Source organism: Peromyscus leucopus, chromosome 4 (genome assembly GCF_004664715.2).
Source record: "Peromyscus leucopus breed LL Stock chromosome 4, UCI_PerLeu_2.1, whole genome shotgun sequence".
Taxonomy (NCBI): domain Eukaryota; kingdom Metazoa; phylum Chordata; class Mammalia; order Rodentia; family Cricetidae; genus Peromyscus; species Peromyscus leucopus.
In genome coordinates, this window is record NC_051066.1 from 271,923 (window position 1) to 285,614 (window position 13,692).

The 13,692-nt window shown below is 39.9% G+C and overlaps 1 protein-coding gene across 4 annotated transcripts in view; it reads left to right on the forward strand.

The window, feature by feature from the left end:
* Positions 1 to 13,692, forward strand: part of Scai (suppressor of cancer cell invasion) — a 115,568-nt gene that overhangs the window by 63,006 nt on the left and 38,870 nt on the right. For all 4 annotated transcript variants that reach the window (XR_003733089.2, XM_028856788.2, XM_028856786.2 and 1 more), the window contains one exon: positions 4,593 to 4,724. Coding sequence is in view for 3 of the 4 variants with exons in the window: in XM_028856788.2 (XP_028712621.1) it covers positions 4,593 to 4,724 (132 nt within the window). In the remaining variant the exon portion in view is untranslated. The remainder of the gene's footprint in view (positions 1 to 4,592; positions 4,725 to 13,692) is intronic.

Genomic DNA, 13,692 nt, shown 5'->3' on the forward strand with positions numbered 1-13,692 from the left:
GGGGGATAAGATAGAGATGGTGGGAGAAGGATCAGCCAGCAGACTACTGCTACTGCCTTTGGTTTTGATAGAGGTTTTTTGTTTTGTTTTGTTTTTTGAGACAGGGTTTCTCTGTGTAGCTTTGTGCCTTTCCTGGATCTCACTCTGTAGACCATTCTGGCCTTAAACTCACAGAGATCCACCTGGCTCTGCCTCCCAAGTGCTGGGATTAAAGGCGTGCACCACCACTGCCTGGCCCTGATAGAGGTTCTTATCCTGTGGGCCAAGTTGGTCTTGAACTCCCAATCCTCATGCCTCAACTTCTTCCTGTGTACTGAGTTACAGGCATGTGCATCACTATGCCCAATAGACTACTGCTTTTCATTTCAGTATTTCAGCTAATGTTGATTTTTAATCGTGTATTTCCCTGTTTCTTAAATTTTACTTTGATGTTTGATTTTTAGCTGTGGGATATCTGTCTCTCTAGTTTGTTAGACATTCTTAGAGTCTTTTCAGTCTGAAATCTTATATTTTTTTTCATTCTAGGAAATGTATTAATTTTTTTTTTTTTTTTTGGTTTTTCGAGACAGGGTTTCTCTGTGTAGCTTTGCGACTTTCCTGGGACTCACTTGGTAGCCCAGGCTGGCCTCGAACTCACAGAGATCCTCCTGGCTCTGCCTCCCGAGTCCTGGGATTAAAGGCGTGCGCCACCACCGCCCGGCTTTGTATTGATATTTTTGCAACTGTTTATTTTTCCTTGTGCGGCTTTTATGTTCATATACACTATTACATGGATATTGATTTCTCTTGTCACTCTAGTCCTTATATCCCTTGACATATGCCTCATCTCTTCCTAATTACTTTTAGCAGACTGCCTTAAAGCTGGCATTTATATAGATTATGAATTATTTTGAAAATCTCCATCTTGCTCTTAAACCCTTCTATAAAGTTTATTATTTCGGTGATTATATTTGTTTTATAATAACATTTCTACCTGCTTTGTTTCTAATATTCTCCCTTAGTTAGCTTTATTCTATTTACTTTTTTTCCTCCTGTGAAGTCAGTCATCTGTCCTATGGACATTAGCAACCTTCATTGATGAGAATATGAGATGGAGTCAGGAAAGCTATAGCTTGGTTTATACCTCTCCTGCTGTGCTTAGGAAATGAAGGGGCAGGTTGTAGGCATGTATTAGGAGATTTACCAGGGTCAAGGTCTTTCACATTAAGGTTTGAACTCCCTTCTTAGGAACAAAGCTACTCATGATCTCTTTCCTCTAGTCCATGAAATGAGAAGAGCAGTAGGGTAACAGAACATGGGAACATGCAAAAACCACCCAGTATTGACCATGGATGTTAAAAATTACTTCAGGGCTGGAGAGATGGCTCAGCAGTTAAGAGCATGTATTGCTCTTCCAGAGGACTGAGTTCAATTCCCATACCTGTATTGGACAGCTGAGCTGCCTATAATTACAGCTCCAGGGTATCCAACATCTCTGAACTCCATTGGCACCCACACACATGGCAAACACTCACATAGACATAGACACACATATACACATGATTAAAAAATAATAAGACAGGCGATGGTGGTGCACACCTTTAATCCTGGCACCTGGGAGGCAGAGGCAAATGGATCTTTGTGAGTTTGAGGCCAGCTTGGTCTACAGAGCTAGTTCCAGGACAGTCAGAGCTACACAGAGCAATCCTGTCTCAAAAAAAAAAAAAAAAAAAAAAAAAAAAAAAAAAAAAAAAAAAAAAAAAAAAAAAAAAAAAAAACAATAAATAAACAAGGCTTTACCACCATCTGTCTCCAGTGACAGCTTTGTGTTACCCAGTAGGCTTTTGACTACTTTAGGTCTGCTGATAGTTTTCCTGCCTTGCATCCACTGTTGCCTGTTCCAGATAATATTGGGGAGAAAAAGGGTTCATTAAAATAACTACCAGGGGCTAGAAAGATGGCTCAGCAGTTAAGAGCACTTCCAGAGGACAATGAGTTTGGTTCCCAGAATTCATGTCAGCTCACGGCCACGTATAACTCGGTTTCAGGAGATCCGATACACACACACACACACACACACATACATGCACACACACACACACACACGCGCACATATGCAAATTTTAAAAATACTATATACAATGAATCTTTTTATTTTTAATTTAAAAAGTAATTATATTCTTCTTGCTCTAATCTCTGACCCTTGTCTACTCTTGTCTTATTGTCTCCCTATACACTGGGACCAGATTTCTGAGTCTTGAGTTGTCCCAGGAAGTTCTGTCTTTGTAAACAAAATGAGTTATTGTTGTATGTTTTAATTTAGTACAGGTTACCTTTTTTAAATGGCTGGTTAATAAAACTGATCACAAATGAAGATAGCTTGTATTCAATAAAGTATAGGTTAATTTTTTTAAGATTTTATTTATTTATTATATACACAGAGGAGGGCGCCAGATCTCATTACAGATGGTTGTAAGCCACCATGTGGGTACTGGGAATTGAACTCAGGAACTCTGGAAGAGCAGTCAGTGCTCTTAACCTCTGAGCCATCTCTCCAGCCTTGGTTTTTTGTTTTTTGTTTTTTTAATGTCGAATGTTTTTTATTGAAGGAGGGAAGAGGTCTTAAATACAGGCTTACAGCACAATGGGAGAACCCTGGAGGGCAGAAGTTCGCACTCAGATGTTTTGCATTCTTGCATCTAAGCTGTTAACGCCCATTATGCAGGATATATAGACAAGGAACTTCCCTTAAGCATTCAGGAGGGTGGAACCTGGCAGGGAATTAACATAGGGAGGATGTCAAGGTCAAGGTCAGCAAGCAAGGCAACAGTTATCCAAAACGGGGACCAGGGCCCTACAGGTCCCCCTTTTACTAATAAATGAGCTTCTGACTTAGGTTGCATGGGACGTCAGCAGGTCACCTTACCCGTCATGGAGACACCTGCCCAGGCCACACAGGCGCTCTGTCTTAGATTGGTGAGTGCCCCCCGGTATTACCCGTCTCTGAATACTCATTATCATACAGGCTCAGTAGTGTATGAGCTGCAGAGTTAACTGCTGCCAAAGATCTCAAAGTGGCACTGGGCTTGCAATTTGTGTGTTCGACACAGAAAAGACCAACAGAAGTCCTAACCCACCCATAGCCAGTAGGCTAAAGGCAACTGAGCCATTCCCTTCCTTAACAAGCCTTACTGCAAATTGGAGTCCTTGTAAGATGGTATCCCAAGGCAAATGGAACTTGAGTTTATAAATTTATAATTTTCAAAGCCAATCGAAATGTATATGACTATTGAATTAAATTTATATTACCAAATAAAATGAAAGATTAATTAACTGTGGTAGCTACTTTTGCTGCCAGGGTCTCCACTGTGCTAGCTGTAGTAAGCAATTATGAAATGGTAATCCCAGAAACAGTAGCAATGGTGGCCGCCTCTGCTATAACAGCAACAGCAGCAGCAGCAATGTCAAATTCTCTTCTGGAGTGTGTGGGCATCCACTGACATGGATACAATTCCAGGAACATGAACCACCAAGGTCCATTTTTCTTGATCCCAGCACGACTTACTCAGGCAGCTCTGCAAAAGAACAACTAAGAATAGGTTAATTTTTTTAATGGGTCGGGGGTTGGAGGATGATTTATGGGACTCGGTTCTCATCTTTACCCTATAGGGGTTCTTGGAATCTAGCTCAGATCATCAGGCTTGACAGCAAGCTCTTTACCCATTGAGCCCCATTGCTAGACATATCAAAAAGTACAGTTTTAGTGTATATCTCTGTATGTGAGAGAATTTTTATCCTTTTTATACTCATTGCCTCACCTTTTTTTAGGGTATATGTGTACACATGTATGTGTGTTTGTGTTCATTTGTGTGCTGGTACCCATGTGTGTGATGGCTGTCATTTGTTAGGTGCTGTCCTCCTTGTTTTTTGAAATAGGGTCTCTCACTGGAACTTAAAGATGGCCAACTCTGGCTAGCCAGCCATCCCTAGAGGTCTGCGTGTCTCTTACTCCTTACCTCTGGGATTACAAATGTACCACTATGCTCAGCTTTTTGTGTGGGTGCTGGAATATCACCTCAGTCCCCACCTTCACCTTAAGTGAAAATCAGCCATAATGTAAGTACTAGGATTTGTAGTCTGTGGAATATTTCCCTGGTTCACTCTTTGGACACATTATATTGTTTTTAGGTTTTAATATAACAATTAAAATAATAAAATAATGGAGAAGATGTGAAGGATTATTTTCTAGGATGGATTTACAGAATCAAATTGGGAAAATAGGTAAAAGGATCAATATTTCAGATTATTAAACAGACCAAATACCTGCAATAGAATAGAAATTCAAATTATAGTTATCAGATGAAAGAACATTAAAAATGGTTTTGTGTATGTTTCCAACAGTTTTTAACACTACCAGTATGAGGTCATTTACTTTCCAACACTTCTTACATGTTTTGATTATTTGAATAATTAAAAGAATTCTCTGTCTTGGGGGGCGGGGGCGGTGCCGGACACAGACGGACAGACACGAAACTGCCATTAGCTGCTGTAACTAGGGCCTACTTCCACCTTGTGTTCACCAGCTGAGTAAATGAATATGTGTTTTCTTACAGGACTGAATTTACTCTTAAAGAAACCATGTCCTCTGGAGGTGCTGAAGATGACATCCCACAGGGAGAGCGGAAGACAGTTACAGATTTCTGTTATCTTTTGGATAAATCGAAGCAGCTGTTCAATGGGTTAAGGTTAGTAGACTCTTGATGTGTTAAACTTTTCTCTAGTTCTGCTTTTCCTCTCCATGATATATGGTAGGTTTCTGAAAGTTATGCTTAGAATCAAATATCAGATATAATTTACATATATTAAATACACACACACAGCTGTATTAGAAATAATTGCAGCTCAGTGAGGAAGCTCATGCCTGTAATCCTAGGACTGGGGAGGCTGAGGTAGGAGAATCACAGTTAAGTCTGAGCTACAAATGGCCAAGTCAGCCTGGCCTAAAATGAAACCCTATCTCAAAAATAAAGAACAAACAGAAAGAAGTGACTGTAGTCTTTTTCTTTGACAATGTTTATTTTTAGATGAAAAACCACATGTTGGGTTGACAACATGTATAAGGCCCTCGAAACTTTTACAGAGGCTCTCAGTTCAGTTCCCAGTACCCATGTTAGACAGCTTACAATTACCTGTAACTCCAACTCCAGAGGATCCAGTGCCCTCTTTGGCAGTTACACACAAATAAAAATAAAAATAAACCTAAAAATTATTGTTACCAGTCAGCTGGCTAAGGGCCTTTGCTTTTCCTTGATAGGAATTATGAGTAGGCAAGGAGATTCTCCCAGTGTTGACAGTCCTCAGCTCTTGAGTTCGAAGGCCTGAGGGCTCTTCTGGTAGGCCCAGGGCCTATTGTTCCAGGCTTTAAAAATCTAGTGACTTAGAGCTTCAGGCAATTTGGGATTGTAGCTCTGTACTTTTTCCACCAGCATCCCCAGTATTTAGAAGCTAGCCTAAACCTCTTCTAGCATTGATAACCAGGGAAACAGACAGCAAGCAAGCAGTTCTTCCTAATGTTATAGCTCTTGGAACAGGTGCTGGAACCCTCGGCCTTTAGCAACCAGGGTGTTGGGAGTCTCAGCCCGCTACACTAGTTAATGTTGTATCTCTTGAGCCTTCGATGTCTGTGACCCTTTGTCCTGAATGTTTGGCAGCTCCTTGGAGCTCTTGTGGCAAGTAGTGCCTACAGTTTCTTATCTTCCGATTTCCACAGCCTTGTGTCCTTTGCACTGCTGGTCATCACTAGTTCTCCTGCCACTGCTGTCTCCTTTGCAGTGCAGTTGACACTGCCTTTGCTCCCTCATTACTTTCTGCTGGTGCCACTGCTGATGTCAACCTTTGTGCTACGAGCTCAGTCTTCTTCACTAAGATAAAAATCAAAAGTAGACTAAAAAAAAGACAGAGGCCTTTCATTGTCGGGTCTCATGTTGTAACACAAGGGGGCAGCAAATCACAGCAAATATTTTTGCTAAAAAGGACTGTTTGTAGCAATCACAGTTTTTCTGCTGGACCATCAGTGCAGATGCTTCCCTTCTGGCCTGGGTAAAAGTGGCTATAGGATCATCTAGAAGTCACTGAGGTTTTGGTTGTCAAAAGTCTGGCACAAACTCTTTTGAAGCACTTGTAGCTGGAATAGTACCTTCTAGGGACAGAGCTGTGCTTTGTTAGCAAGCACTGAGATCACCATGTAGTTTCCACAAGATGTCTAAAGAGTACTAGCATGAAGATAGTCCACCTGACACCTTGGTTGATAGTCCTTCCCTTAAGCAAGCTGGGACACCGGGAAAAGGTCTAACATCTATCAGGAGACAAATCACCAAATTGCCCAACATCTTAGCTTATTTAAAGGAAAAATGAAATATTAAAGTAAGTGCATGGCATAAAGGCTCATTAAAATTAAGTGACTTAGCCGGGCGGTGGTGGCGCACGCCTTTAATCCCAGGACTCGGGAGGCAGAGCCAGGCGGATCTCTGTGAGTTCGAGGCCAGCCTGGGCTACCAAGTGAGTCCCAGGAAAGGTGCAAAGCTACACAGAGAAACCCTGTCTCGAAAAACCAAAAAAAAAAAAAAAAAAAAAAAAAAAAAAATTAAGTGACTTAATGGATGTATTTTTCATTTTAAAAGTTTTTAGATTTATTTATGTATATGAGTGTTTTGCCTGTATAAAAGTATGTGTACCATGTATGAGGCTGGTGCCCATAGAGAGGAAAAGAAGGCATCAAAACTGGAGTTACAGATAGTTGTGAACCAACATGTGAGTGCTGGGAACAAAACCCGGATCCTCTGTAATATCAGTAAGTGCTCTTAACAACTGAGCCATCTCTCCAGCCCTAAGAAGTGTTTAACAGTGCTTTAGCAGGGCTTAACTTCTGGTCTAAGGGGAGATGGTTCCCTCTAATCTGTCTGAATAGGAAAGGCAAGAAGTATTTGTTTTACTCAAGTTGAGAGGAGCTCTTTTGTTAGATGAGTATTTTATTGTTTTCTGTTGTTTTTATAGATGGCTTTATCTTCATCTTTCATCTCATACTTAACATATGATTTTATACATGAAGGTACTGAGGTTCAAGCACCCTTTTCTTTTTTTTTTTTAATGTGTATAAATGTTTTGCCTGCATGTATGTAAATATACTGCATAAATGCCTGGATGCATGCCTGGTGTCTGTAGAAGTCACAAGAAAGTGCTGGAACTTCTGGGAGTTGGAGTTATGGACCTTGTAAACCACCACACAGGTCCTGGGAATTGAACCCTGGCCCTCCGGAAGAGCAGCCAGTGCACTTAACAGCTAATGCATCTCTATAGCACAAGTGTGTGGTTTTGAGACATGGTCTTCCTAATTGCAGGATAGTATCCTCATGAAATAATGTCTTAAATTTTAACAATACTAATAATGATGAATTTTGATATTTTACCTTGAACAATGGATAAGAAAATCCACCAAAGATTCACATTAGTGTTTTATGTGAATGATCCTCTTCAATTTAAGCCTTAATTAAAGTCCAAATCATCTGTGAACACTTGGGTCTTGTGCAAAATATTAGCTCATGGCAACCCTATTGGGTAGCCTTGGCCTCTGTTTCATAAAGATACTGGTATTTTGATTCTCTGCTAACTTCCCTTTTCTACCCTTGGCTTTCTACCCTCATTGTTGGGATTCATACCCAGGTTTGGTGCATGCTAGCTAAGCATTCTTTTGTTGAGGTATATATCCCCAGTCACTTAAAAAAAGAGAGAGAAAGAAAAAATTGTTTTAGTATTTAACAGTTGCTTATTTTATCATATTTTATCTAGAATTGTCTTTTTTATTATTCAAATTAATTTTATATGTATGGGTACTTTGCCTGCATGTTTGTGCACCACTTGCATGTCTAGTACCACCAGGAAAGAGCATGCACAGTTTTGAGTTCAGGTACTCTTGGAGTCCAGAAGAAGCTGGATTCCTGGTAGGTAGAGTTACAGTTGTGAGCCACCTGGTGTGAATGCCATGAATTGAACTCGGGTCCTCTTTGAGAACAGTACCTGTTTTTAACTGCTGAGCCATGTCTCTAGCCCCATATGACTCTTTTTAAAAGATTTTATTTTTTTTTATCTGTGAATGATTTGTTTATACATTTGTGTTTGTGCTGTGTGTGCAGTGCCAGCAGAGAGGATGTCAGGTCCTTTGGAACTAGAGTTAGAGAGAATTGTGTACCACCACGTGGGTGCTAGGAACTGAACCTGAGTTCTCTGCAGGAGCAGCAAGTGCTATCTTCCAGCTGAGCCGTGTCTTCAGGCCCCACATGATATTTTGCTTTATTTGGGTTAAAGGATTTTCTGAGAGAGGCATGGTGGTGTATGCTTGTGCTAGTTTTTTTGTCAACTTGATACAAGCTATGGTCATCTGGAAAGAGAGAACTTCAGTTGAAAAAATTGCTTCCATCAGATTCCTTGTAGGCAAATCTATTTAACAATTCTTTAATTAATGAATAATGTGGGAGAACCCAATCCACCAAGGGCTGTGCCACACTGGACAGGTGGGCCAGAGCTGTGTAAGGAAGTAACTATGTTAGCCATGAGGAGCAGCCAGTAAGCAGCACTCCTTCATGACCTTTGCTTCAGTTCCTGCCTCCAGGTCCCTGCCTTGAGTGCCTGCCCTGACTTCCCATCATAATGCACTATGATTGGGAAACGTAAGCCAAATAAACCCTTTCTTCCCCAGGTTACTTTAGATCATGGTGTTTCCACACAGCACAAACTGGGACAGTGCCTATAATCTGGCTGCTCAGAAGGCTGAGGCAGGATAACTTCCCGAGCCCAAATGTCTAGACTAGCTTGAACAACAGTTAAAAGACTCTATTACCCCCCAAAAAAAATTAATTTTTGTATTAAATAAAATCCTGTGTATGTGTGTGCTTTATATGTTTATTAAAACATAACTGTTTGTTGTTCAATATTGAACCTTAGCTGAAAATTCTTAAAAAGTGCTCTGTCAGTTCAATATTTTCTTTGGGCTCCCCAGGGTGGCAAAGTGGAAGAATGTTACCTTCTCACCCCTATTTACTTTGTCTTATTTGAATTACTAAACTAAAAAGCTTTCTTCTTTCAAGTGATGATGTTTTTGTTTTCTTTTGGTTTGGTTTTGATCATATTTTTACAATATATAAGATTTCTTTGGGGATAACAAAGAAAAAGTTGTTTTTCATTGATTTTCTACTACCACCTTTATGTGGGTTCTGGGGATCAAACTCAGATTGCCAGGTTTGTATAGCAAGCAGTTTTATCCATGAGACTTCTTGCTGTCTTGAGGAAGTTTTTTTGTTTGTTTGTTGTGGTTTTTGGTTTTGTTTTGGTTTTGGTTTTTTTGGTGTTTTGAGGGGGCGGTGTTCAAGACAGGGTTTCTCTGTATAGCTTTGCGCCTTTCCTGGAACTCACTCTGTAGCCCAGCCTGGCCTCAAACTCAGAGATCCACCTGCCTCTGCCTCCCGAGGGCTGGGGTTAAAGGCGTGCGCCACTACCGCCCTGCTTGAGGAAGTTTTTTAATTGTCTCCTTCCTTATATATTTGTATTGGTTTAAATAGAAAACAAGATCACAGTGCCTATAGAGCACACAAAATACATTGGTAGTCCAAACCAGCACTCAGCTTGTAGAGGAGGCAAGTGGCATCCAGGTACAGTGGTGTCAACTCTTAACACTAGCCATTTCCTTGGACATTCCTTCCACTCTTGTTGCTCATCATTTTGCTAGGTGTCCTTTGTGTTTTCTCTTTCTTTGGTTTGAAGAGAGTTTTATGTATTTGTTTTGGAGGAGGCTGTAAAGATGGCACAGTGCTGGTGATGCAGCCCAGTGTGCTTCTAGATTCAAATTTGAAAGGTTTTAATATATTTTACTTTTTAAATTCTGTATATATGTGTGTGGGTTTGGGAACACAAGTCCTAGGAAGCCAGAGGCATTGGATTCCCCTGAAACTGGAGTTACAGGCAGTGTGGGTGCTAGGAATTGAGTTCAGGTCCTTTACAAGAGCCCTTTGTGCTCTTAAATGCTGAGCGTCTTTCCAGCCCAAGTATGGTTTTGTTTTTGTTTTTTGTTTTTTAAATAAATAAATAAATAGATAGATAAATAAATAAATAAATAAAACATACTCATGTGACCTGAACTCAGAATAAAGATACAAAATATAGAGCCTCAGAAACTCCCTGGTGTTCTCAGTTATGGGGTTTTTAACCCTTCAGAAACAAAGTTTAAAAGTGCCTGTCAGTGCATGAAAGGCTTCAAGGTTATCTGTGTATCATTTCATTTGGGGGCATATATGGTAAGCCTTTCAACTCAAGTAGTTGTGTCTTTCCATCTTATATGAGATGTTCATTTGAGTTACCAGAACCTTTTGTTTCTCAAGCTATACTTATCTTAACAAAATGTTTTTCCTGATAGAAATTTTCTGTCTAGAATATATGGATAATACTTAACTTTTCTTTCCATTCACTCTGTAAGAAAACACTTCAGAGAATGAGAAGTGGGTAAAACGAGTGATTTGCTTATGGTAGTACTTGTATGTAGTTACAGTACTCCTGAAGTGAGAATAATGTTTTTTTTTTAAAGCTTTGAATACTTTCAGAAAATGATCAAAAGCTCAAGTGCATTATCAGGTTCTGGTTGCCATGGTGACTAAAACTGTAGAAGTAGAATGGAATACCTTGATGGGATTATTCCAGAGTTTGAATTTGAGTCCTAGCATACTGGCCACAATTCCCAAGCAACTACACACACACACACACACACACACACACACACACACATGACACAGGAGCATGTGCGTATATAAACTTGTGTGTATATGCACATACAATAGAGACACTAAGCATTTGAGGACCACTCTAAGGAAAGAGAAGCCAGTGAAAGACATTGTAAAAACAGAAGAGTTGTAAGTGGTCAGGAGTTAAGGAAGTGTCATACACAGAAGACTGGCAGTGAGGAGAGCTGAAGGGTAATCTGTAGGTCGGCATTAGTGATTATAGCTCATTCAAGTGAATGAAGATGGTCAATTTATAGAAACTTGGAAGAGGCTTCTAGATTTTTGATAACTCAGCTTCACACTGGCTACACAAGAAGGATCAGGTTAGTCATTTGGTCTGTTTCTTCCCAGCCTCCTACTGATGTCTGCTGACAGCACTGAAGATTTAAAGAGAGACTGGTGTTGCACACACACCTGCACATTCCTCTAAAAAAAAGAATGTGAGCAGCTAGCTTGCAACAACAGCGCCTTTGTAAAATGAAATGCAAAGTCATTTAATTCACAGAGCCCTATTTAATTTAACTCCATGAATCATTAATTTCTTATCTCTACTGACAGCAATAATAATCAGATGATACATTCAGTGTTAAAAGCCAGAGTCAAGCTCTGAATAGTAGAAAAATTTATCTAAAACCCTTTTTTTTTGTTTTTGTTTTTGTTTTTTGAGACAGGATTTTCTGTGTAGTCCTGGCTGTCCTAGATATCTCTGTAGACCAGGCTAGCCTCAAATTCACAGAGATCCGCCTGTCTCTGCCTCCCGAGTGCTGGGATTAAAGGCGTGCGCCACCACCGCCAGTCTAAAACTCTTTATCAAATACCTTTTTTAATTGTAGACTAAGCATTTTATAATGGTTTGTATGTTAGCTTCTAAAATGTGTGTCATTAGGAATAGAGTGATCATAGGAAACAAATTAACCTTATTTTGTAAAAGAAATTGTTTTATAGCTGATTCTTAACATTTTTTCTGTTTGGTGTGGGGGAAGGAGTAGTGCTGCCATGTCATCTATGAGAAGGTAAAGGGATTACTTTTGGGAGTTGGTGCTCTTCTTCTACCATGTGGATCTTGAAGATCAAACTTGCGTCATCAGCCTTGGCAAGAGCCTCCTTTACCTCCTAAACCATCTTGCCAGCCCAGTGGCTGATTCTTTAGACTGGAATGATAAATGCTGTGAGTTCTTTTGAGGAAATTAGTGTTTAAAAATATGTATATAGTAACATTGTTCATTGCTCTAAATGTGAAAAAATGTTTATCATTTACTGATAAACCCTTTGTAGGGATTTTCTTAGTGATACTAGAACACCAATCACTTTTGTCTCAGTTGTTTTTTCTTCTTCTAATAACCCCAACATAGGGCACAGAACTTTCATCTTTAAAACCCTGTTTTGTACAACAGCTGTTACATCTAGCCCATTATGCAACATGAGAGACAACACTATGAGTCCCAAAGATTTTAATATTTCACCACATAAGTGGGTCCACTGATCAATCAGGGCTGCAGGACAAGGACTCTGGAGCCTTGTTTCTCCTGACAGCCCCAAGCAGAGGCAGAAGTGGGGTTTATAAGTGTAAAATTCACAAACATTTATTGCCAAGTTATAGTTACAATTTTCACCAATCAGAAATCAAAGACTAGGGACTTTCCTTGTGTGTTCCATCTTTGTCAACCAGCATACAATGCAAGCCTTTTGCCTGCTCCCTTCACAATGAAAATATAAATACAACTTTTATCATCATCATCATTTTGTATATCTGTGACATATGTGTGGGTATTTATGACATGGAGCTCTTGTGGAAGTCAGAAAGCAATCTGTGGAATCCATTCTCTCCTTCCATTTTTTGGGGGGGGGTTTGGGGATCCAGTTTGGTTTTTTGAGACAGTGTGTTTCTCTGTGTAACAGCCCTGGCTCTCCTGGAACTCACTCTGTGGACTAGGTTGGCCTCGAACTCAAAAGATCCGCCTTCTTTGCCTCCTGAGTGCTGGGATTAAAGATGTGCACCACTACCACCTGGCTTTCCTTCCATCTTTATATAGGTTCCAGAGATTGGACTTAGGCTTGAAACAGCTAACACTGTACCCACTGAGCCATCTCAGCAGCCCACAACTTCTTTATTTAAGCAACAAAACAAATATTACAAGAAAATAGTCAGACATAAAAAAATTTACTAAAATATTAAATGGTTAGGCTATGGGATTTTTTTTTTCCTTAGTGAGGATGAGTCTTCAGAAACATTTATGAATGTGCTCCTTCATTGTGTGTGTGGAGGGGGGGGTTGTTGCTTGTTTGTTATGTATATATACAGGGTCTCCCTTTGTGTAGCTTAGAATGGTCTCAAACTCATGACCCCCCCTGCTTAGATCTTTTGCTTAAGTGCTACATGTGTGTGGCTTAGTTGTGTTTTTTATAGCTGAGTATTTGAAATTGTATCTTTCAGTTCTGAAATCTCTTGAATTTGTAGATTTTCTCTATTTTGACTACTTGTAGCCTTTCCTTTATTTGTTTTCCTTTATTCCTCCCCTCCCCCTTTGGCAGAATTTTTTTTTCTTAGAGCATTTTATTAAAGTACAACTAACTGATACAACCCAGGACTAGCTAGAAACATTCTATTTCTGCCTTCTTGTATAGACTCCCAAGTTCATTTGTCACATTGCCTGCATTCCAAATTACAGTAGGCAGAGTTCTGCCATTCTACCAATGGCCCATTTCCAGCTGTTGGTGATAGTTATCTGCTCCTCAGCCCAATGCTGGGGTCCCTCACAACAGCCTGCTCTTACACCATCTTTTCTTACATACTGTTCCTATAACAAATGTCCCCAAATTTTCATGCCTTACTACAATGGGAATTTATTTCTAATTCCCTGGTTACCTGTGAGTTGTCTGCAGCTCTCCG